The sequence below is a fragment of the Mixophyes fleayi genome, chromosome 2 (assembly GCF_038048845.1).
Source record: "Mixophyes fleayi isolate aMixFle1 chromosome 2, aMixFle1.hap1, whole genome shotgun sequence".
Lineage (NCBI taxonomy): Eukaryota > Metazoa > Chordata > Amphibia > Anura > Limnodynastidae > Mixophyes > Mixophyes fleayi.
Window position 1 is genome coordinate 194,528,500 of NC_134403.1, and position 25,574 is coordinate 194,554,073.

At 43.2% G+C, this 25,574-nt stretch overlaps 1 protein-coding gene across 4 annotated transcripts in view; it reads right to left on the reverse strand.

The window, feature by feature from the left end:
* Positions 1 to 19,050, reverse strand: part of TMEM54 (transmembrane protein 54) — a 26,091-nt gene extending 7,041 nt beyond the window's left edge. The window contains exons 1-3 of one of the 4 annotated variants that reach the window (XM_075195246.1): positions 18,914 to 19,050; positions 18,381 to 18,591; positions 12,254 to 12,447 (exon numbers count right to left, since the gene is read on the reverse strand). In XM_075195246.1, the coding sequence (XP_075051347.1) occupies positions 12,254 to 12,447; positions 18,381 to 18,393 (207 nt within the window). In that variant the 5' untranslated portion in view covers positions 18,394 to 18,591; positions 18,914 to 19,050. Of the gene's footprint in view, positions 1 to 5,969; positions 6,120 to 6,573; positions 7,224 to 12,253; positions 12,448 to 18,380; positions 18,592 to 18,913 lie in introns of those variants that run through there. The other 3 variants (XM_075195249.1, XM_075195248.1, XM_075195247.1) reach the window with 3 other exon arrangements.
* Positions 19,051 to 25,574: the final 6,524 nt, after the last annotated feature.

Genomic DNA, 25,574 nt, shown 5'->3' on the forward strand with positions numbered 1-25,574 from the left:
CAAATACTGTAATATTAAGCATTATTAAATCAAATACAAATAAGTTAGGCTTCCACGTCAAGAATTTTTTTTTCATTGATTTATTAAAAATTAATTAAATTTGCTGTACCCCAAAACTTGCTGCCTAAAGACAGCAGCATCCAGTTGTTTAATTACAGGCACACCCCTCAGAAGGAGAACCTTATCTGTCTCTAAAACAAATCTTGATTCCTTTGGAGTTGGCCCATTAAACATGTGCAAGTTTGGTCTGTGTGGTATACTGCAGTGATGCACAGACACACTTTGTTGCTATGGGGATCGGAGAGGCAGGTGGTAGAGAGGACCCAAAAACAAGCTGGATGACTTTGGTTTAGTCCAGCGGTTCCCAAAGTGTGCGCTGCGGCTCCCTGGGGTGCCGCGGAGCTGTCACAGGGGTGCCATGATCGCCCTCGGAGAAACAAAAAAAAAAAAGAACTTACCAGTCCAGCGCCAGATCCTCCTTGCTGTTCTCACAGACCTTGGGCGTGACGTCATCACGTCCGACAGTGTCAGTGAGCAGCAGAACATGAGGAAGAAGGTAAGTAAAAGAACAGAGAGTGAAGGGGGTCACAGAGAGAGAGAGAGAGACGCTGAAGGAGGGGAGGGGGACATAGAGAGAGAGACGCTGAAGGAGGGGAGGGGGACACAGAGAGAGACGCTGAAGGAGGGGAGGGGGACACAGAGAGAGACGCTGAAGGAGGGGGACACACAGTGCAAGATGGCGAAGGGGATACAGAGTGATATGGTGAATGGGGTGCAGTAATATGATGAAGGGGCACAATGTGATGGTGAAGGGCTCTAAATACAACTTATGTCATTTTGACCCAACTACTTAAAAATCGGGACTACCCGGTAATTATTTTGGCTCAGGGGTGCCTTGGAAAAATGATGGTGACCCTAAGGGTGCCTCGAACTGAGAAAGTTTGGGAACCACTAGTTTAGTCTCTCTGTTCTGTACCTCAAACACTGATCCTTTGATAAGTCACTCGATCCCAGAAAAAAATCTCCCCTTCAAAATTAGACCTCATAGCTTATATGTAGTAGGGTGAAGGTAACAAACCATCAACTAAAGGATATTTTTTCCCCAGCACAGTCTGTCCACAATCACAACCCAGCATCCCATATGGTGTCTAATACATGGGGGATGAGTTACCCTCAAATCCCTCTCCTGCGTAGCAGGATGCAGATTATTAGTGAAGCCCTGAGGGCTTACCCCCACCTGCTTCATGAAATGGAGCAGTCAGTTAATGATATCTTTGTGGCACACATGGACAGGAAGAGCTGGCAGTCATACATGAAAATTTCCAGGAGTTTGTCCTTAAAATATAGGCTCTTGAGAATCTTGAAGTACTGTCTACAGCTCTCCCAGGTTTACCATGACTTAGATATGATTGACTGGATTTACAGCATCTTTGCTCTGAAACAGTTAAACACAGAACAACAGTGTAATATTGTGACCCAGTCTCACTATTACCAGATGAAAGAGAGCTTCATCTAGGCCCTCAGAGACAAGCTTATAGAAAGACCCAATGGCCCCTAGGTCTAGCTCTACCCTATTGTGCCCACAGCCAGGCTCTTCACCGATATGCCTTAAAGCCGTTAACCACAGCCCTTGCCGAGAAATAAATACTGATGGGTTTACTCCTTACCTAGAAGTCAATTCAATACAGAATTAATGGGCTGAATGATGCATGAAATCTCCTGCATTGTCTGGCCATTACGGTTGAGGGACATGACAAAACAGACAGATCCCAGTGCCCCTTCTAAATGGGCCATGTTCTCTAGGTCCAGGACTAAAGCATGATGAGAGAGGCCAATGCTTCCACCTTCACTGCTTTTTAGGGACACCTCCGCCTTGAAAACAAGGACTGCCTTCGGTGGACTGATGCTTTAGGGTAACAGTCAGGATCATGGACAAGTCCTTTACCTTGCTTTGTCAAGTGAGTTTACACGTCTTGACGTAATTTAAAAATATTCTGCGAGTCAGTCTTAGCAAGTATAATAATAAGGTGACCCAAACAGCAAGATCCAATATTTCAATGTTTAACTGCTTAGTCAGGCACTTGTGGGGGTATTGTTGCCTCCTGTCCTGTGACCAGCTTCCAGCCTTAACCTGCTGTTTGTGCCCCAGACGCATTTTCCACTATGCTATTACTATGTTGACGTGGTTTACATCTCTTTTTTCCTTTCCCTTTCCTCTCATTTCCCCTTCAAAACACCATGGCTATAATATGTTCTTTTCCTTTCCCTCCTGGGACCAATTTGTGTTTCCTATAAATACTCATAATATTTAGTCCCTTTGCCTATTTGTTTGCTTTCAGTATTGCCCTCTGAAAAATTATGCGCCCCTCTCTGCCATGGGTACTTTCATAGTCTCACATAATGTAGAAAGATATCGTCTCACCTATACCGACACAAGTCCCCAGATGAGCACAAAAACCAATAAGCAGGACTTACAGTTAGGGAAAACAAGTAATAAAACAATAGTAATTACATTTTGTTCAAATAAGCATGTTTGTCATATTGCTATATTTTGCTTCACATTAAAATCTTATCAGAACTGTAAAGTCATCTTCAAACAATGCTAGTATTTATACCTTGATATAAAAAATACAAATGGTAGAAAGTACTGTGAACAAAGTTTCTATCACTTATTAACTTGCACTAAGTTTGCTTAACCTTTATCATACTCACAAAAAAAAGCATTTAGTTCTATTGTAGAAGTGTCCTTCATTGTACAGTACTGGTCTCTTACCCACTCAGTAGATTACGCAAACCTTAACACCTTGGGTTCAGTTTTTGGCATTAGAATGGCTCTATGATGAAAATGATCACTCCTTTCTGTGTGATAGGTCATTGGTGCTGTAGGTTAATTTAGCTAGCTGTTCTGTACAAGTGATAAGAGCACTCTTACGGTACTCAACACTCCAGGAGATATATTTACTAAACTGCGGGTTTGAGAAAGTGGAGATGCTGTCTATAGCAACCAATCAGATTCTATTTATCATTTATTTAGTACATTTTACAAAATGACAGCTAGAATCTGATTGGTTGCTATAGGCAGCATTTCTACTTTTTCAATCCCACAGTTTATTAAATATACCCCCAGAACTTTTATAGATTTGTGTTTTGTTCTAAAGTCATGCAAAAGGGTTTGTTGTTTTGAGTGGTATCATTTTTCAGAATGCCGAGAGTTCAACTGTTGTAGAGCAGTTCTTGCTAAGCAAAGAACTTTTCATTGCTGTGACCTGCTAGACCTTGTTGTTTGGGTCCAGTGTGTTTATCTGTCCTCTCTCTGTTGGATTCTGAAGAGCACTTCTCGTCCTACACTAGCGTCATATTTCTTGTGCTGGATCCTACTCTACACTCTGCTTTCCTCTCCCGATTCCCGTCCAATAGGCCTTGTGCTTCCTCTCGCTATGTCACTATGAATGGCTTTTGCTGTATAGACAGTGTATTCTATTCTGACTGATAATTTACAAACAAGTTTTACAATCCCTGTGCTACGCTATCATTTCATTCTAGTATTAGTAATTATGCAAACTGTATTTACATAACTAGTTTTTTTATATGCATGTCTTTCTATTAGTGTCTATTTTAAAATCCTCATGAAAATATTTTCTATTTCAGTTTTCTTAGTATTTCACTGTACTCAAATATTTCACAGAAACTGCCTATAGTTTCTCTTTGTTACTGTCTCTGCTCCATCCTCATGTCAGCTCCTAAAACCAATACTCTTTCTTTAGGCTAAGAAAATTTTAGTTAGAAAAATATGTTTTTATAATCTGTCTCCTTTTGCTTTAGTTTTCTAGCACTGTTATCATTAACCCTCAATATTATTCCCTCAATTGTCCCTTTTAAATCCCCCTTCATATCCCCGTTTACCGACTTCAGACCTCGTTATTTCTTCTCACTTTCTATTGCCCCATCTTATACCTGGCTCCAATGACATTTTCTATACCCAACTTTTCCACCTCTTGCTCGCATTTACTTTTCCCCTGGTCTTCCCCGTTCACCACTTCTATTTCTCCTTGCTTATCTCTTCCCTTTAGGTCTCTCCTTACAGGTCTATGTTCAGCTATGCCTCTGGTCCAGTCGCAATCTCCTCATACAATCGGATTGGCTGCCACCACTCTTGCATTGCATCAAGCTGCGTGTTCCCCCCCTGATGATTGAGATACGCCACAGCCAGGCATTGCCTGACAGAATCCTTAGAGGTGTCCTGGTCAGGAACTGCTGGGCCTGAAGCAACACTATGCACCTCTGAGCTCCAGGACATAGATTTGGAAGAACGGTTTCCTGAGAGGACCAAAGACCCTGGAACCTTAGGGATCCTATTACTCCACCCCAACCTAACAGACTAGCGTCTGTTATAACCAGGGTCCGGTCCAGGGGTGAAATTACTGCCCTTTTTCCAAACTGTGTTTGGTTAACCACCATGAGCGGGATAGACAAATGGGTTTGGACAGAGATAATCTGCCTGTCCAAATGAACATAGGCGCCGGACTACTTCTATAGAATCTCCCTCGGGAGAGGTCGGGAGTGGAATTGCATAAACGGTACTGCTTTGAACACAGATACCATGGTTCCCAGAAGCTTCATGCAACGGAGAAGAGAAAAATTCTCTCCGCGCCAGGAGTATCCTGGTCCTGCGCTGAAGTGCGAGGACCTTGTCCTCTGGTAGGAAGACCCTTTGGGTCACAATCCAGAAGAAGAAGCAGATCTGCTGTGCCTGATTGAGCGAGTATTTGGGTAGGTTGAGAACCTAGCCATGCTCTTCCAGGACTGGATGGGAAAATGGTGATGTGAGAGAGAGAGGGAAGCTGCCGAAATCTTCAGAAGGAGGTCGTCCAGATAGGGTTATATCATGACTCTCAGTGAGTGCAGTAGCCCTGCCATGACTGCCATTACCTTAGAAACATTCGAGGCCCGGTGTCAAGATCGAAGGGCAGGGCCCTGAAATGGAACTGAAACTGAAAATTCTGTACAACAAAGTAAAAAAGAACAGGTGCCCCCTCCAGATTGGTAAATGTGAGGAAGACCTCTGATGTCTATGGAGGCCAGGAACTCTTCTTGTTCCCTGCCCGCAATGACTGTGTGCAGGGAGGACATCCGAAACCAGACAATTGTGACTTGCCCGATCAGGGACTGCAAGTTTAAAAAGGGACGAAACGACCCATCTGACTGTGGATCAGGAAGAGGTATGGATAAAACCCCCAACCTCCGGGAATGTAAGCCGACCTAACTGTAACTCTGCCTGTACTATATGCTCCTCTGGGAGCCGAAGAGTGACCACGCGATGGGGCACCCCGACCTCAGACAAAGGAACGAAAGGGTTGAAACCATCCCTGTCATGACCTAGAGACAACGCTTCATGGCTGCCCGCCTTGCATAGGGATAGCAGAGGGGGGACAGACAAGCAACAAGGGTGTCCACGGCAGGGGTCCCTTCCAATTTAACCAACTCCTTTACTGGGAAAGGATACAGCGATTTAATCTGCCCAGGCTGATATTTTGTTTATTTGGCTTCTGCCAAAAATCAGACACCATGCCCATCATCTGAGTAAATGGTCACCTAAATAGGGCTACTGTGGATGGGGCCGCAGGCTCAAGTTCTGCAATGCCTAAAGTGAGTCTGATGCTTAGGCTGAGGTTATCCCCCCTGTGGGTGGATGTGGAATCCACAAAGTTAATGGTGTCTTCCTTTGTAAATCAAGATCCAACTAGCCATCCTTGGCTGAGGAATGAACCAAATCCTGATCCTGACATTGAACAACCTTTGAATAATTATGCTTACCTCTGTGAGCTGGTGAGCACACGTGCCTCTGTCTGGGCGGACTCAGACTGGGATAAAGGCATAGCTGTTTCTGTCTGGGAAGATGTGCTTGTGACAGATATGAACTATGCGGCCTGACTGCGTGAAGAATTGTGAGAAAACGGAGGTTCACTTACCTTTGCGGACCTTAATTTCACCTTAGGGAGTTCGGAAATTGATGGATTTAGCCCAGACTGGCTCCCCCAGAGCTGCTGATACATCACATTACACATCATTTGCATACCGTAGCACCATAAACTGCATGGAGAGCCTCCAGGTTAGGCTGTCTAAAAGATAATCTAAAAATTACATTTGGCACATACATAATGCAGCACAGACATATCAGTGGATCCATACCCCTGGAAGTCCCCTTTCTTGACCTAATGTAATGCTATGAAGAGCGTCACAGAATAAATCTGTATCTTATCGTTTTGGCACATATATAATGTAGTGTGGACGTACCAGATTATTTATATATATATATATATATATATATATATATATATATATATATATATATATATATATATATATATATATATATATATATATATATATATATAACTACACTTAATATAGTTGTGAAAAACAATAATCAACACAGACTCTACTGTTAAAATTAAACACCAGCAATTCTGTCCCATAAGAAACCTAAGTCTTCAAGACAATATCCAGGCAAAAACCCAGCTATTTGCATAAAAAATAACAATTAGATAATGTGCTATCAGATAGAAGACGCACAGAGAGGTCACCATTTAGAGCGCTGTCTAGCTGTAACGAGAGTCCTGTAATGGCTACCGTATTGAGAAAGCCTGCCAGGCAATGAGAGGAAGAGGGAAGTTCTGCCCCCAGGACCACCTCTTCAATGGTCGCCTCCATGCGCAGCCTACCCGCCGACACTAAGTATGGCCGTGGCTCCTCTGATACTACGCTGCATAAAATAATAGTGCCCAGGTCTGCAGTGAGTATTCCGGTCAGCGTGTTGCCTATTATACAGTGCAAACGCTGCCTGTGCCCCTGTAGCAGTAGCGCTCGTAGGATAGGGGATCCGCCGGCAAGTCCGTCGGATGAGGAGGAGAGGCTGTAAGCTTCACTGCCATCCGACACTATTCGCTCCCAATGCGGCCGTCTAGGCAGCTCTGATTAGTGTACCTAGTCTATGCTCTATTTAGGGGACGGTAACGTGACCGCTGGCAGTGTTGAGGGGTGAGGGGAGCTGTCATGTTTCTCACCCCTGTGCAGAGACCCAGAGTGAAGGAAGTCCATATGGCTGTACACTCCTCTGGGTCTTTTACAAGGGGTCCCTGCGCTGCACCTGTAAAAAGGAGAAAAAATAAAAATGTGAGAAAACTATTTCTAACTATAGTATAGGCAGAAGCCTATACAAACGTGTCCTCCTAGGTACTTACTAAAAAACTGAAGTCTGAGCAGGAGAGGAGGGGCTTAGTAGGGGACGAGAGTGGGGTTCAAACATGTATAAGTGCCTAGTCCATCTACTATACCCCAATGTCCCCCAATGGTAGGAAAGAGAAATGTATACCTCATAGCCAATCTATTTCAAGATCCTTGGAACTCAGAAGAAGCATCTCAAAGATTAACGTGTGTCTGCCCGCCCCTTATTATACTGCAGTGTCACATTGACACCCTTGATCAAGTACAAGATACGTCTACATTAATTATAGATGCAAGCTGTGCACATAGACATTGCATCAATTTTACACCAAGGGCCCTATGTGTCCAAGCTGTTCAATCTGTAGAGAGTAAAATCAAAAGGGGTGAAATTTAAAACTAAGCCGACAAATAGAGCTGGGAAACGCCCTCTAAAGCTTCAATTTCTAGCGACGACAGAGAGAAATAAAGATGGCTCTGTCACTTGCTAAAGTGTGAGCGAAACGCGCTTTGGCATATCAATCAATACCCGCTACTTGATTTCTGTCCTCCTCAAAAAAATGTTGAATCCATGTGTATGAACAAATGCTTGAACTTAGATGTGGGCTAGAATCTGCCTTTAGCGGGCAGGGGGTTTTAGAATAGCCGACATGTGTGCATCTGCAAGTGGATAGTGTTTTTTGTAAATCTTTTTTTTATTGTACAAAGAAATAGGCAAGTTTACATCATGTCAAATAATTGCAACATAATTTCTCAATGTACAAATAAAATTTTTCTTTTTCTATCACAAACATAAATGAGAGAGGAAAATAAAAAAAATAAAAATAAAAGAAGGGGACAGAAATAGAATGGAAAAGAGAAAAGGGCAAAAAAGGAGACAGAGGAGGGGAAGAGAGAGGAGACTGAGACTAACAGAGTTACTGAATAGTGTTTTCCTGGTGTTTCTCATGAAACATACTACGACTTCCTATTAATACCAGTTTAGCTGAGCATTTGCCAATCATTCCCATTTTGGATAAAACTTAACCTCATCCACCATCCTCAAAGATTTCTCAGTAAAGACCACCTAGTATCCTCAAAGACCCGCATGATATGGAGCCGAGTCGATTCTTTCAATGTGTCTATGTATGCACCCCATTTAGCATGAAGCGCTCCACCCCTTTCTCTAAATCATTGAAGGTGACTCGTCTGTCGAAATATAATGTTTCCATCAACTCCGATGTGACCTCCAATATCGATGGGGTCCTTTTGGATGTCCAGTTGCCTAGAATGGCTTTCTTTGCCAAGGTGACCATAATTGTGAGTAACGGTATAATCCGCGAACCTTCTATCTGATCTTTCCAAGAATCAAAAACTGCCAACAATAGTACTTCATAGTGAGCCGATACTTGTATTTTAAAGGTAAAGTTTATATATGTTACCAGTTTATTCCAAAAATTAGTAATCTTTGGACATGACCACATATTGTGTAACAGAGAGGCCTGAGCTTTCTGACATTTCGGGCATATACCTGTTTCTGTTGTTACCATAAATCGCCTCTGCGATTGTGATATATATGCCCTGTTAATTGTTTTGATGTGAACTTCCTGGAGTCTGGCAGAACTAAGAGCTTTCACAGTATGTTTCATATAACCTAACATCTCTCCTGGGGGTCATAGATTCGGTAGGTCTTGCTTCCAAGACTCCCATGTTTTGGCCCACACCTTATCAAGTTCACCATCAATTAGGTCAGCGTACAGATATTTGATCTTAAACCTGTTTATTTTAGCAAAGACTAAAGTCGCTTCTAAATCACCTGTGCCCTCCACATCGTCACTTAATAACCATTCTCGTTGTTTGCTCAGAACATAGTGCCGGATCTGTAGATACATATAAAACTGATTATGTGGGAAGACAAGCTTTTCTCGTAGCTGCTGAAAGGAGTATATCGTGCCCCCTGGGTCAAAGATATCTCTCACCACCATAATTCCTTTCTCTCTCCAAGCTCTGAACATCTCATTTTCGAGCGAGGGTGAGAACTCTGGGTTACCCCAAAGTAGTAGGTATTTTGAAAATCTCGGGCTACTTTTAAACTTTTTATTTATGGCTATCCACGCTGTGTATGTGTCTCTGAATAGAATGTTGTGCAATTTTACAGATGGTATTTTTGCCCTGGGTAAATGAAGTAAGGCGGCCGGGGCATATGGATAGAAACATTCTTCCTCCAGAGATTTGTTGGTAAAATGTTCAATCCCCAATAACCAATCTGAGATGTACCGAAACATGGCAGATCTGTTAAATGCTTGTATGTCTGGGAAGCCCTTCCCTCCCTTGGTTTTTGGTAATATCAGCCTTTTCCTGGCTATTTTTGGTTTCTTATTTTGCCATATAAACTGGCTAAACAGAGTATTGCACTTCTCTATATCCCTTTTACCGATTGCTATTGAGAGCATCAACATAGGATATGAGAGCTTGGGAAAAACTATGTTTTTGATGATTATTACCCTTCCCATTAATGATACTCGTAGATGTTTCCAGTTATTAAGTTGAGTCTGAATTTTGCTGATAATAGGGTTATAGTTGCATTGGTATAATTTGAAGGGGGAGGGGGTCACCAGTATTCCCAAGTATTTTAATGCATTTTCCACTACTCTAAATATTCCAAAATTATGTTGTTCTCTATCAATTGTTTGGGGGTTACCTAACTACAACATCTCCGATTTGTTAAAGTTTATTTTGTAGCCTGTGAAAGAGCTAAACCTTTTTATCATGTCTAGGATTATTAGAATCATAACTTCGGGCTTGGAGAAAAATAGAAGCACGTCATCTGCGAATAGAGACAGCTTTACTTCCTTTTTCCTTACTGTGATTCCTGTAAATGCCTGATTTTGCCTAAGAGCTATGGCTAATGGCTCTAACTCCAGTGCAAATAGGAGTGGTGACAGCGGGCAACCCTGGCGTGTCCCTCTACATATATGAACCGGGGGAGAAGCATGGCCATTCACCACTATCTGTGACAAAGAACCTGTATATAGTGTCCTAAGGGTTTCTATGAATTGTGTCGGGAAGTCAAATCTGGAAAGGGTCTCGTAAAGGTGGTCCCAACCCACCATGTCGAAAGCTTTTTCGGCATCTAGGGACAGCAGAAGTGCCGGATTTTCTCCCCTGCCTCCCCATTCCGATTGAAGTACTGCAATGACTTTTTTGATATTGGAGACCGAGTTCCGGCCCCAAATAAAGCCAGTCTGATCCAGGTGGATGATAGAGGGGAGTATTCTTTTGACCCGTTCTGCAAAGATCTTAGTCAGTATTTTATAATCTGTATTCAGGAGCGATATAGGCCTGTACGAACTGGGTAACGTTTGGTCCCTACCTGGCTTGGGTAATACTTTTATTATAGCCATGTTAAAATAAGCAGGGGATTGTTTTTCTGCTAATATTGTATTATAGAAATTCTGTAAGATTTTCGATATCCTAGGGAGGAGCAATTTATAGAACTCTCCAGAGAGTCCATCGGGCCCTGGCGTTTTATTATTTTTTAAATGTTTGATGGTTACTATCACCTCTTCTTCCGAGATCGGGGCAGACAGAGCAGAGATTTGTGTGTCTGTTATTTTGGGTAACTTAATTTGGGACCAAAATTCTTGCTTGCGCTCCAGATTTGGATCCTCTTGCGCATACAGTGATTCATAGAATTTAGGTAGAAGTGGATAGTGTTTAATCCGAAATCCACAAACTCATAATATAGAGTAGAATATATACATAATATACATTGTTGCTGAAAATATATTCTTTATAGAGAAATCATGTAACACTGTGAAATAGTATCTGTATTGATACATTCAATGGAATTTGCTCTTAACGTAACTATCAGAATACAAATAGACTGAGACACTGATAAACAATATATTGAGGGATAATTAAATAGTACCCATTAAAAGATTCATAAATCTTTATACAGAGTATAAAAACCCTAAAATCGGAAGGTAGCAAGATATACCTTGCTGCTAATTTTAGCCTGCCATTTTTTCTCAAACAACATTTAATTATAAATAATTGATACTATGTATTGAAACATAAAAACTAAATAAGTTTAACCCTAACTAATTGAAACAATACTAATTTTCAGATGAACATTGTTTAAATAATGCATTCATAGAAATTGAGGAGGATAGCAATGGTAAAAGTCTGTTTGGACAATTCTAACTATACTTTTATTGGATAAGAAAATTGCAGACAAGATTGAATTACAGTCAGAGAGGTGTAGACAATGATGACGATCACTGCTATTAACAATGTGACAAAATAAAATAATTACTATAATAGAATCCTCATAAAACACATTTAAAAAAAAATCAACTTTGGCCTAATGACTTTTTATGATCACATATTTTCTTTCTAACAAACATTACTTTTGACTATTTATATTTCGCTGCTTTTACTCAATGCTTGACAGGTATGTTTTAAATTTTAAAGTATACCAATAAAATGTTGGCAATTTTAATAGGTGTTCATATATATACACGAGTGTGAACCATCTTTAAAATGCTCACTTTTTACTCTTTACATATGTAAGTAACATAAGTATCATTGACCCAGTTGAGCATATCTGTTACACTGCTTACTCTGTACTTCACTAAGAACACCTTCAACCCTACCCAACTCCTTTCCTTGTGCAGACTTATGCTTCACCTCAGAGCTATGCCCACTGGCGAAAATGTAGGTGCATTTGCACATAGCAAGGCAAACAGCAGATCCAAGGCTATATTTGCAATAACCTCCAGTGATTTCTAAATGAAGCATTTTTTTCTAAATTGTTGATCACATCCTAAAAATGGACTTATACCAGAGAGGGTTTGGAGTTATCATGGAAGCTAGTGGCCACACAAACTCCTTTTACATTGGGGTACAGCTCTGATATATATTTTATAGCTACAATAATAGTGCACATACAGAAAAAGTCACTTATCACATCTATCATCATCATCATCTATTTATATAGCGCCTGCATATTCCATAGCGCAGCTATAGACACTTATTCCCATCAACTTACCAGAATTGCAGATGCCACAGCAATGATGTTGGTCACAGAATACTGTAGTGACACAGTGTCCAGCAGCTGAACCACATGTCTCAGCACCAATCCGTGTACAATAGCCCCTACTATAAAATTGAGGTGCCCAACCACAATGAGTGCTAGGCCCAATTTCATCAGAATTTTCCCGTACTGGGCACCATCCATCATCTCTGTGGAGATAAACATAAATAACATAAATAAATGTAAATAAATAGAGTTACATCCTACATAGATTAAATAAAGATATTTTCTTTTGTCTATAGATTAATGGAAAGAGTTAAATTGTCTAATTTAAAACAAACATTTCTTGTCTCAGCTCACAGCTCTGGTCTGTATCAGTTTTTAATCACTTGTATCTACTGCAGCTGCAACTATTTTGAACAGGGCCTTGTGTCTAATATTATATGTATATATTCATTTTTTTGATGCTTCGGAACCCCCATCCTGCATTTAAAAGTGACTGTGTATTGGCTCGGCAGGGGGCAGAGCCTTCAGAAGTGTAGATAAAGGTTGGTGGGGGTAGGGGTTGTACACCATTGGATACTCAATTAGACTACAAGAAAGCATTCAAAAACACAATAACACTTTTTGTACCAGCAGCTATTCACCCAAGATGTATAGAAATAGTTAAGGAATGGGAATTTGTTTACATGATAGTATCAATGGCAGCATCTATTGATATCATCTCAGCTTTGTCTACAAACTCTACATTAAAAGTTTGGATGAGATCTATTAGTAAATAATGTTTGAGTGTTGCAGGCAGTGACGCATGCAGGGGGGGTTTCTGAGTCTCTAGAAACCCCCCCCTTCGCTAACTAAGTGGCCACTGTCCTATACAGCAGCCGCGGCGCTGTCAAAGAAGCGTCCGACAATCCTCCGTGCGCCCCTGCAGAGGCCATTGGTTGAGATGTCCCAATGAATTACAATAAAAGGTTTAGTGTGTTTATGTGTCTGCTTCCATGTAACGGATATTGAATAATTGTCAAATGTAATGAAGATATAAAAAAAAAAAAAAGGGAAGAAACAAAACAAAAAAAGCTCTATAATTATACTGTCTATTATTACAACTGTGTTTGAAATATAATTAGAAAGCATGTCTATGCTACACAACAGATAACTATAAAAGTCAGATCATCATCATCATTTATTTATATAGCGCCAACATATTCCGTAGCGCTTTACAATTGGGGACAAACATAGTAAACTAATAAACAAACTGGGTAAAACAGACAAAGAGGTAAGAAGGCCCTGCTGGCAAGCTTACAGATGGTAATGGTAACATAACTAAGAATGTTATTTAGAGCAGTGCTAAGATTCACAAGAGCTTAGAAAAAAATATAAATTATTACTGCAAGAGAAAAAAAAAGGCACATTACAAGTGACCTAAATAATATGTAGAAATACACAGCCACAATATTAAAACCAATTGCCTAATATTGTGTAGGTCCCCCTCATGCCACCAAAACAGCTCTAATCTTGTCAGGGCATAGACTCCACAATACTTCTAAAGAGGTCATGGGGTATCTGGCACTATGACGTTAGCAGCAGATCATTTAAGTCCTGTATGTTGTACATTTCATGGCTCTGACTTGAATTTCCAGCATATCCCACAGATGCACAATTGGATTGCGATCTGGGGAATTTGGAGGCCAAGTCAACACCTTCAACTCTTTGTCATTCATGTTCCTTAAACCATTCCTGCAGTGTAGCAGTGTATTATCCTGCTGAAAGAGGGCCACTGCCATGAAGGAGTTTACTTGGCCTGCAATGTTTAGGTATGTGGTCCATGTCAAAATAACATCCACATGAATGCAAGGACCTAAGGTTTCCCAGCAGAACATTGCCCAGATCATCACACTGCCTCCGTCGGTTTGCCTTCTTTCCATAGCACATCCTGGTGCCAACTCTTCCCCAGGTAAACAAAGCAGAGCTACCTGGGCATCCACATGATGTAAAAGAAATCATGATTCTTCAGACCAGGCCACCTTCTTCCATTGCTCCATGGCCCAGTTTTGTTGCTCACATGCCCATTGTAGGTGCTTTCGGCAGTGGACAGGGGTCGACATGGGCACTCTGACCAGTCTGTGGTTACGCAGCAAGCTGTGATGGACTGTGTATTCTGACACCTTTCTATCATAGCCAACATGAACCTATTTAGCAATCTGTACTACAGTAGCTCTTCTGTGGGATTGGACCAGATGGGCTAACCTTCTCTCCCAAGGCGCATCAATGAGCCTTGGACACTGATGACCCTGTCACCGATTCACCTTCCTTGAACATCTTTTGGCAAGTACTAACCACTGCATACAAGGAACACCCCACAAGACCTGCCCTTTTGGAGATGCTCTGACCCAGTCGTCTCGCCATCACAATTTGGCCATTGTCAAAGTCGTTCAGATCCTTACACAGGCCCTTTTTTCCCCACAGCCAATGCATCAACTTCAATAACTGACTGTTTACTTGCTGGTTAATATATCCCCCTCCTTAACAGGTACCATTGTAACACAATAATCAATGTTATTCACTTTACTTGTCAGTGGTTTTAATGTTGCTGCTGATCGGTATATCTAAGGTCATTACAGATACCCAATTAACTTTTTGTACCAAGGACCATACAGATGACAAGAGGTCCTCAACAGCAAATGAAAGGACGAGTTTCACCATCAGCATAGGAAAAAGGGCTCTTTACCATGAAAAGGATTAAGCTGTGGAACGCCTTAAAACATCAGGTAGAGATGCCAGAATCATTAGCAGAATTTAAAAATGAATTTGATGCCCTTCTTATGAGCAGGGCCGCCGAGAGGGGGGGGGGAGCGGGTACATTTTACCCGGGCCCGGCCATGCCAGGGGGCCCGGGCCAGACCCTTGCTGCTATTTTTTGTCATTTTTTTTTTTTTATTTTATTTTTTTGTATTTTGCGTATTTTTATTTTTTTAAAAAAAAAATTCCCGCGGGGTAGGGGGAGGGGGGGGGGCATGGTGGGGGGAGCTATAAGAAATAAAAAAAAAAAAAAAAAAATCAATACTCACGTGACCGCGGCGCCGCGTCCCTCCTCTCCTGTCTTCTCCATTCACACTGACTGTCGGGCGTGACGTCATCAAGTCACGCCCGGCAGTCAGTCAGTGAGGAGCGCCGCAGCCTGACAAGACCAAAGAAGAAGAAAGAAGAGAAGACAGAAGAGAAGAGAAGAAAAGAAAGAAGCTGACAAAAGGTAAGGAAAGAAACTGAGAGGCACAGAGGAGGAAAAGAGAGGCACAGAGGAGGAAAAGAGAGGCACAGAGGAGGAAAAGAGAGGCACAGAGGAGGAAAAGAGAGGCACAGGGGAGGAAAAGAGAGGCACAGAGGAGGAAAAGAGAGGCACAGAGGAGGAAAAGAGGGGCACAGAGGAGGAAAAGAGGGGCACAGAGGAGGAAAAGAGAGGCACAGAGGAGGAAAAGAGAGGCACAGAGGAGGAAAAGAGGGGCACAGAGGAGGAAAAGAGGGGCACAGAGGAGGAAAAGAGAGGCACAGAGGAGGAAAAGAGAGGCACAGAGGAGGAAAAGAGAGGCACAGAGGAGGAAAAGAGGGGCACAGAGGAGGAAAAGAGGGGCACAGAGGAGGAAAAGAGGGGCACAGAGGAGGAAAAGAGGGGCACAGAGGAGGAAAAGAGGGGCACAGAGGAGGAAAAGAGAGGCACAGAGGAGGAAAAGAGGGGCAGAGAGGCACAGAGGAGGAAAAGAGGGGCAGAGAGGCACAGAGGAGGAAAAGAGGGGCAGAGAGGCACAGAGGAGGAAAAGAGGGGCAGAGAGGCACAGAGGAGGAAAAGAGGGGCAGAGAGGCACAGAGGAGGAAAAGAGGGGCAGAGAGGCACAGAGGAGGAAAAGAGGGGCAGAGAGGCACAGAGGAGGAAAACAGGGGCAGAGAGGCACAGAGGAGGAAAACAGCGGCAGAGAGGCACAGAGTTATAAAAAAAAGGGGCAAAGAGGCACAGAGTGAATAAAAAGGGGGGAAAGCAGCATGGAGGGCGCAGTGTAGTTGTGATGGGGCTTGTTGCAATGTAGTGTGTGTGCGGTAGGTGGTGGCTAATTAATGGGCGCTATTTTGTTTGTAGGGTGATGGTGAGGCAATTTAATAGTGGGGATTATTAATTTAAGATGGGGTGATTTGGGGCCTATTGAATGTGGAGGTGAGTTTGGGGAGGATGAGGTCTATTTATTAAATGTGACTATGAATTATTTAATGGCAGTGATGGTTGCGGGAAATAGGTATTGCTAGGCTGTTTGCATGACGGGAAATAGGTTTATTTATTACATGTGAATTCTATTATTTTAATGTTGGGGCTGGAGGAAGGCCTAATTATTAATCGTGGGTGCTATTGATTTAACGCTGCGTCTGACTGAAATTTTCTAAATGTAGCCATTTTTTTCCCAAATAGGTCCTTCTACATTCCAAGATCCAGGCAAGCCACAACTAAAGAAACCAGCAGCCTCGGGTGGAGAAAGTGAGACGAACAGGTAGGACAGAGCAGCATAGTGTGTGAAATGTTGTGATTCTAGTAGGGACAATGCCAATGTTTGGTGAGCCCAGTGGGCGCAGGCCAAGACTGAACTGTTTGTGTACACACTGCATTCTTTGTATACTACACTGTGGTGCTGGATGTCTTAAAAGTCAGGAGTGCTTGGACATATGTGACGCTGTGGTGAATTCAGGACCTAGTGATTTTGATGTGCTAGCTATGCGCCCAACGGTGCATTGCCACGGCCCCAAATGTATGACCACATTCCCGAAAATTTTTGCACCGTCGTTAGGCTAGCCACGCCCCAATGGCGCATTGACACGCCCCTGAATGTATGACCAAACCCGCGTCGTGTTTTTTGCGCCGCCGTTAGGCGGCGCAAAAAATTTTTAGGGCTTACTCAACTATGGGGGGGCCCCATGAGTTTGTTGTACCCGGGCCCTGAATTCCTCTTGGCAGCCCTGCTTATGAGAGGTTATATATAGAAGACAATATGGTTATTAGACCAGAAAGCTAAATTAAAAAATGTCTCATGGGGAAAGTTGAGAGGGAATGTTTGTTTTGCCTTTCTCTGGATCAACTCAATTAAAAATTATGAGTGGTTGACTTTGATAGATCTGTGATAGATTTGAGTCTTTTTGCAACCATACAATTGATGGAACTTCTTAACTATGTATTACAGTCCCATACAAGGAGAGGGCGCAGGGATTGGATAGTTTAAATTAATTTGGTTACATCTCAGGGTTTGGAGCCATCGCATTTTTAGTTACTGCTCTGGTCCTATAGTTCACATATAGAACAAAGTCAGGTTTACGGCTAGGAGAGCAGCTCCTGAAAACGCTGGTGTAAATGTGTGGGCACAAAAATGCCCTGACTCCCCCAGATCCTCCAATCAGATGATGCGGACGCTGCCTTTTTCACATTCTGTAATCATTTTGGAGCCACATATTTACAATGACCCACTTTGCAAATGTGGCCAGCACAAAACTGCCTGTCAAAATCATTGTGATGTTACTATATAATGAGAGATTTGTAGAAGGAACAGGGTCCCACTAAAATCTAACCTTAAAGTAAACAGATGGTAATTATTAGCAAATAGTTCCATGCAAGGTCATGGCTGTGAGTGAATTTTTTTTATTTTTTTTAGTTTGACAGATTGTCATTTGCATAGGTTTAGGTTTTGTCTGGGAATGCTGCTCTTACCAACAGCAATGAGCATCAACAGCATTAATTAACTAGATTAACCAGTTTATAACTTCTACTGAATCATCCATATATATTACAACACAATGATTGCATATCACAATATAAAAATTAAAGAGATAAAGACTACATCAACATTTCTATATTCAGTATATTAGTATATAAAAGTAACAAACACTTTTTGTGAGCTCAGTAAGTATTAGAGCCCATTAAACATCAGCACAGCTCTACCAAATGCAGAATCACAACTCACAAGATGTAAAACATCAACAACAAAAGTATCCTGAATACCTGTGTGGGAGGATAAGATACATAAACATGGGAACTACCCATGGCCATCTAGTTTTGTCTGTTACATAGAGCATTCATAGATGTTATTAAAGCCATCAGTATAAGGTCACTTACTGGGTCCACACATGCTTCCTGCTGCTGTATGTCTTGTTTTCTTTCTTCAGTCCCACAGTCTCTTGTTAGCAGATTTCGCTCCCCAGAATGCTCCCTGACGCGGCTGAAGCTTTTCAACCAGTCTGACTGGTTTGGAAGCCCCACCTGCAGTGTTGTTTTAGTTTATTTATGAATCAATTCAGAGTAGTAGGATCCCCTGCGTGATGTGGGGCTGTAAGAGAGAATATACTAATGTCACCAATGAGTGCCCCAGACACCCGACATAATGTTGAATGGGCAGCAAAAACATCCGGGTGTATATTAAACAACGTCATTTCTTATTATAGTTGCATTTGTTTGTTTTCGAGTTGTGTAGAGTTTAAATAAATTATCAACTGTGAATGGTACCATGAACGACACAAGCTAAATATTTCCACAAGTATATTCATACACATTGTTTAGGATTTATTTTATGACTTCTTACTGAATGAGCAAAAAAACCAAACAAATCACGATCTTAAACTATTGTCATTTTTAAAAATAATCCTCCTTACCCATTTTCTGTACTGGGAAACCCTTATCTGCGCAGGTAAAGTTCATGATGAAATTAGTAGGAGATCGCAAGTGAATATTCACCAGCATAACGCTGCATCCATTCCGCCTCTCTGGCTTGGATCTATGTAATGATAAATAGTTTCTTTTGTTTTTTAATTGGGAAAGCATAGTGGGCCGGGCTTAGGGGAAGTGGGAGAAGTGTTATCTCAGGATGGGCTTGACTATATAGTTTGGGGCGTGATTTGTATGAATCTGTGCGAATGTTGGGATGCTCGTGAAATAATTGAGTATTTCTCATACAGTTTGTGGACAAAGTACAATAGTCAATTAACAACTGAGCGTCTAATGGCAACTATAGTATCATATTATAATGCAGAAAAAAAATGCACAAAATAATATTAGGGAACTAAATATAAAGTAAAATAACAATGTTAAAATTGAAACAACAACATGAATCAAGTTATTCATATTCTCAAACACTTCCATTGCAGTGTAGATTAAATTCAGACCAAGAATAAACCATCCACCATGATAGATTAAATATGTTTTTTTCTCTATATGAAGAATCCACCAGGGCGTATCAATAATATGTTGTTTACTGAGGCATATATTCTTCTACAAAGTAGCTGTGGTGCATTATCACTATATTAAATACATAATCACTATATTTTGTTTTTTATCACACAACTATATATGTCTACCAAAGAGCACCATCAAAAGGCAGCTGGATCTTCAGCTGATCTGCAATAACAATAAAGCACATGGACCAGTCACATTCCTCCCGACTTTGGAGAATCGGGACAGGGGGCATGGCTACTTTGCGATGTGAGGCGTGATCAAGTCACAATAGGGCCTGACACGTTACACTGCCTCTTACACTCCTCTCATCCAGGGCCGGAATAAGACACTGTAGACCCCTGGGCTAGGCGTACTGTGAGGCCCCCATTTGTCAAGCGACTTATGCCTAATCCGATATTATTGGAGGCTCCCCAGTAATATTGGATTGGGTATAAGTAGTTTGAGCTGTGTTCCTTTTAATATACCAAATCAGTATTTTCAAAATGCCCCAAAAAGTTAAATACAAAATTTTATTTTTTCACCACGTATATAGTGATTCACCTGCATGTACACCATTAGTTCAAAAGTAGACCAAATAAGTGTGCAAGTTGAAATTCAAATAGCTCAAGGAACCAGAAAAGCAGGAGATAGAGAGGTATAAAAGATGGTGCTAATAATAATAATAATAATAATAATAATAATAATAATAATAATGGGGGTCTCTTTCACCTGTTTTGGTCTATTTTGGGACTATTGCGTGTGAATGCAAGGGAATCACTATATACGTGGTGATGTTATAATCAATTTACACATATTAAAGTACATATTTTTTTTCTCTTATCTTTTAGCCTTTTTGTTATTCATGATCTACCCCCCCCAGTCATGATAAGCTCCCAACAGTGCCAGCCCCCCCTGCAATGATCTCCCCAAACAGTGCACATTGTGCCAGCCCCCCTACAATGATCTTCCCAAACAGTGCACACTGTGCCAGCCCCCCTACAATGATCTCCCCCAGTGCCACTGTGCCAGCCCAGCCCCCCCTGCAATGATCTCCCCCAGTGCCACTGTGCCAACCCCCCCTACAATGATCTCCCTCAGTGCCACTGTGCCAGCCCAGCCCCCCCTGCAATGATCTCCCCAAAGAGTGCACACTGTACCAGCCCCCCCTACAATGATCTCCCCCAGTGCCACTGTGCCAGCCAGCTTCCCCTGCAATGATCTCCCCAAAGAGTGCACACTGTGCCAGCCCCCCCTACAATGATCTCCCTCAGTGCCACTGTGCCAGCCCAGCCCCCCCTGCAATGATCTCCCCAAAGAGTGCACACTGTGCCAGCCCCCCCTACAATGATCTCCCCCAGTGCCACTGTGCCAGCCAGGGGCGGATCTAGACTTTATGTTTAGGGGGGGGCGATTTTGCATAATCACGCCCCTCCTTTGCTCTGAATGGCTGGCCTGCGTTAACCCCGCCTTCCGCCCGTGATTGGCCCCGCCCCCTCCTGTTGTGGTCACCGGCTGGGACCACTCTGATTGGCTGGCCCACATTTAGCCCCGCCCCCGCTCTTAGCCCCGCCCCTCCCATTTTAATCGGCGGCTGGGACCTAGCTTTTTGCTGCTAGGGGGGGCGAATGCCCCGATCGCCCCCCCCCTGGATCCGCCACTGGTGCCAGCCCAGCCCCACCTGCAATGATCTCCCCAGACAGTGCCACTGTGCCAGATCCCCCTGCAATGATCTCCCCTTGCAATGCACACTATGCTGTCTGTAGTGTCCGTTCCGCGGCGCGCAGCTATCTCCTTATTGAGGAGATCTCGTGAGAGTCTCACGAGATCTCCTCAGTAAGGACATTAATGAGCGCTGCGGACGGACTATTGCCTGCAGCCTGCAATTTGAGGTGAGTGACGTCACCTTCATTCAGTAGGAGTCGCCGGCCGCGGTACAGGCTGTAGCGCGGCCGGCGGCTCGCTACAGCTAACTCGCTGAGCAGAAAAATAAAAATAAAGCCCAGTTAGACCTCTGGTTAATCCGGCCTTGCTCTCAACACACAGCAGTGGCAGAGCCACCCATGCAGAGCAGTAGTAACTGTTATGTGAGAGCCAGGACCAGTGTTGCTAGGTTGCATTCCCAGCTGGGGGGGCGATGCTGTGGTGACATCATCGGGTAGCCCACAAATCACGCGACGCCCAGCCATAGCTCTGCCCCCGGTATCCTGCCGGGCTTTTCAATCAGGAGAAGGAGTGAGAACAATGGGACAGTTTGTTGTGGGAGAGACAGCAGCAGCAGCCACAGTAGCCGCAACACACGGGAGACTGGAGAGCTGAAATGTTTTCCTGCAGAGAAAGGGAAAAACAGGATCGAAGGAGTGCCCCAATACCAGCAGCCAAAAGGGGAAGAAGAAGCCTGTACAGCCGGTCCACAGGAGAGAACAGCAGCAGCAGAGCTCTCAGCAATCAGAAAGGAACAGATAAGTGCTCTTTGTGTGTGTATGTGCCCCAGCATATTTCCAGGCCTCCTCCCCTAGATCCCATCCCTAGCCTCCTAACCCTTAGGCCATACCTAGTCTCCTTTCCCTTAAGCTTAGCCCTAGGCGGGATGCACACCCACTAGCCCTAGGCCGGATCCACAGCCATTGCCCCTAGGCCTTACTAGGTCCCCTTCCTGTGCCACCTACTCCAGAAACACCTTAGTAGGCCACCCCTAGTCTAAGCCTGTAGTGAGTGTGTCTTTTCATATCACTTAGTGTTTATACGCTGTATTGCAATTGCATACTGTACCCCCTCCTCTATTCCTGATTGTCTTTTTTGTTGCATCATTGCAGTGTTTGCGTGTCTCTTATTGCGCGTTGTGCGAGCAGGATAGTTGTCGGGGTTGGTGCGCAAACGAGTTTAGAAGCGTAGCAGCAGTTAGGAGAGAGACAGCCTAGGTAGGGAGACTGTGCTCTGTTTACAGGCATTGGTTGGTAGACAAGGATATTGAAAGACCCCCGCGAGTGAGAACCCCCTTGAACAACAGGGACTGAGGGAGTTGCCGTAGTGGACCAGCTTGTGAGAGTATAGTCCGGCGAGGGCTGTTCCCCATGGTGCAATCACCTTGCGGAACTCCCCATATTTCACCCTGCCCCTTTACACCAAGTCGAGTGCCCGGCGTACAAGACAAGGGGCCCTCTCTCCTGTTGCGTTCAGGTACTCAGACATCCTCCCCCCTTCCGCCTAGACGCTGTCGAGGGGAGGGGAGACTCTTCCGAAGTCAACCAGAGATCGGCGTGGTGCGTAGGGTAAGTTTGAGTTCCTTCCCCATCCCAGACCTCTATCCATAACCCCACCCCTTACAGTTACATACCTCAGAATCTTCTGACCCGCGGGACAAGACCAGGGGCCCTAAAATCTGGACTGTCCTGCCTAAATCAGGACAATTCGAAGATATGTACTTATGTCAAACTTTGGTATAATCCCACCATCAGGATGTCAGATCAGCAACATGTGAGTACTCTCTGAAATGTAAAGCATCTGGTAGGGCATATGTACTTTGCAAATGTGCAGACTTTCTAGTAGTTTAGGGACATATTTAGCAACCAGCTGAAGTACCCGGTGTTGCCTGTGTTTAAATATTCAAGTTATTTAGTTAACAATGAGTTGTATGAAACTGTCAACATTTTAAAAATAATTAGCAGCTTAAAAGCTCTTCCAATACACCCATTTGGTGGCTGCCCAGTGTTGTTTTTGTTTTTATATTAAATGTTATCCAAATCCATCCAGTGGAAGGCACAGAACAAGCTCCCGTGGTCAAAGTTTTGGCCAGCATACACCAACGGGAAGTCTGAATGGGACCTAAACCCCCTAGTAGGTCTCCTGGGATCCAGTGTTACCAGTCTGTGAAGTTTTGGTCCAAATTCATGCAGTGGAATGCTCATAACAGGCTCACCGGGACCCTAACCCACTAATACCAGGATCCAACTAGACCACTTCGCATTGGTTTCATCGCAATCGGTGCAGGGGTTTCCGAATGCATAACCAGACAGTCAAACAAACCAAATTCATCAAGTGGAAGGCCCAGAACAGGATCCCTATTCTAGCCAGTGTACACTAATGGGAGGTCCGACCGGAACCTCAACTCCCTAGTAGGTCTTCTGTGGATCCAGTGTTACCAGTCTGTGAAGTTTTGTTCCAAATCGATCCAATTGAAAGGCTCATTACAGGCTCCCCAGGTTAAAGTTCTGCCTACCGTACACCAACGGGGAGGTCTGACCGTGACCCATAACCCCCTAAAATCTGGGCAGGATTCAACTAGACCACTTTGCATTGGTTTCATCCCAATCGGTGCAGGGGTTTCCGAATGCATAACCGGACAAACAAACCAATTGCATCAAGTGGAAGGCCTCAGAACAGGCTCCCTACGTCAAAATTCTAGCCAGTGTACACAATTGGGAGGTCCGACCGGAACCTCAACCCCCTTCTGGGATCCAGTGTTACCAGTCTGTGAAGTTATCGTCCAAATCCATCCAGTGTAAGGCTCAGAAAAGGCTATCCGGATCAAAGTTCTGCCCAGCGTACACCAAACAGGAGGTCCCAGTCTGGGACTCTAACCCTCTTAACCTGCTGCCAGGATCCAACTGGACTACCTCGCCTTGGTTTCATTCGAATCGGTGCAGGGATGTCGAAGATATTCGTCTATAAACACACACAAACAAACTTCTTCTTTTATATATATATTGTGTGCAATGGGAGCGGTTTTCCACAGGCCTTTCAAAGTGGAATTAGCTATGGAGCTAACAATCTGCAGGTAAAAGGCTGCAAATCAAGTCATACATGGGTGTAGCAGTTTGCTTATGTTAAGTTATGTACAGGTCTGAGACATGATAAAGTAAATGTAACATGTGATTTACTTACATGCTTTAAAGAGTTTGTTTCCACAGCTAGCAGCACAGCTGCCCCTTTACACCAATCCGATATTATTGGGGGCTCCCCAGTAATATCGAGATAGGCGTTACAGAGCACCTGAGGAGACATCCCTTCAAAGACAAGGTGGGAGTGTCGCCTGTCAGTCACCCAAGCCTGTGGAAGGAAACCTGTGTATTTAACCTGGAGTTAGAGGTGACTCTGATGCTGAACTAGTTGGCCAGTCAGTAGGTAGCTGTACTGTGTCTAGTTAGTGTTTAGGGTCACTAGGAGGTGCAAGCAAAAAGGGGTTGCTTGCTGGTGTCATCCTGACAGAAGAAGTGTTATTTATTGTGATGCCAACAATAAATATATTTGATTTAAAACAAGAAGTTTTCGTGTTGCTGCTGTCTGCTGATGTTCTTGCAACAGAAGGTGACAAAAGTGCCATGAGAAGGGTGCGGTTTTTGTTACAAAGTGGTGCTCAGAAGTGGGATCTGCCAAGGACAGCCAACGCACAGCTGTCCACCCAACCTCCAGACACAAAAGGTGGTGAGTGGGCAATGATTGAAGCCTGCTATCTCACACCTTAAACTGTATATGCTGTCCGTTGCAGTGAAGAAATTGCTATTGCTGAGCAAGCAATTTTTTTTTGTCTGTGGAGAGACCGAAGCAATATTACTGTGAACTATTCAGCATTTGTTTTGCAAAAGAAAGCAAAAGGTTTTGTTTTTTTTATAAAATGGCTGGGCATTGTAGTGCCATACCTTGTTTATTCACTGAGTTGTGAGTTGGGTGTTGGTCCACAAGTCTGCTGTTTTGCCTATGCATTGAAGTTGCTGTTTTACCTGTGTGGGAGACTAATGCACCTGTTTTACTAATTGCCTGTGGAAGTGCTTGGACATATGTGAAGCTTGATATTTGAAAGCTGCTAGTCTTTACTCCTTAAAATGGGCCAAGAAAAAGCACAAAATGTCTCAAAAGGAAAATTTGCAAACAGGTGTGTCTGAGGTACATTCTCAACAGGGAAAATCAGAGAAGAGAATCTCATGCTCTCTGCACAACCCTAGTGTTACCTGTGTCAGAACATGTGACCAGGGAAGAGTATGATTCTTTAGAGAAAATGTTTATTAATGAAAACTGCTGTCTTATAAAAGAAGTGGGGGAATTTAAAGCAGCAGAGAGAGAGCAAGATAATATAATTTTTTGAATCTGTGGAAAATGAGTTGCATA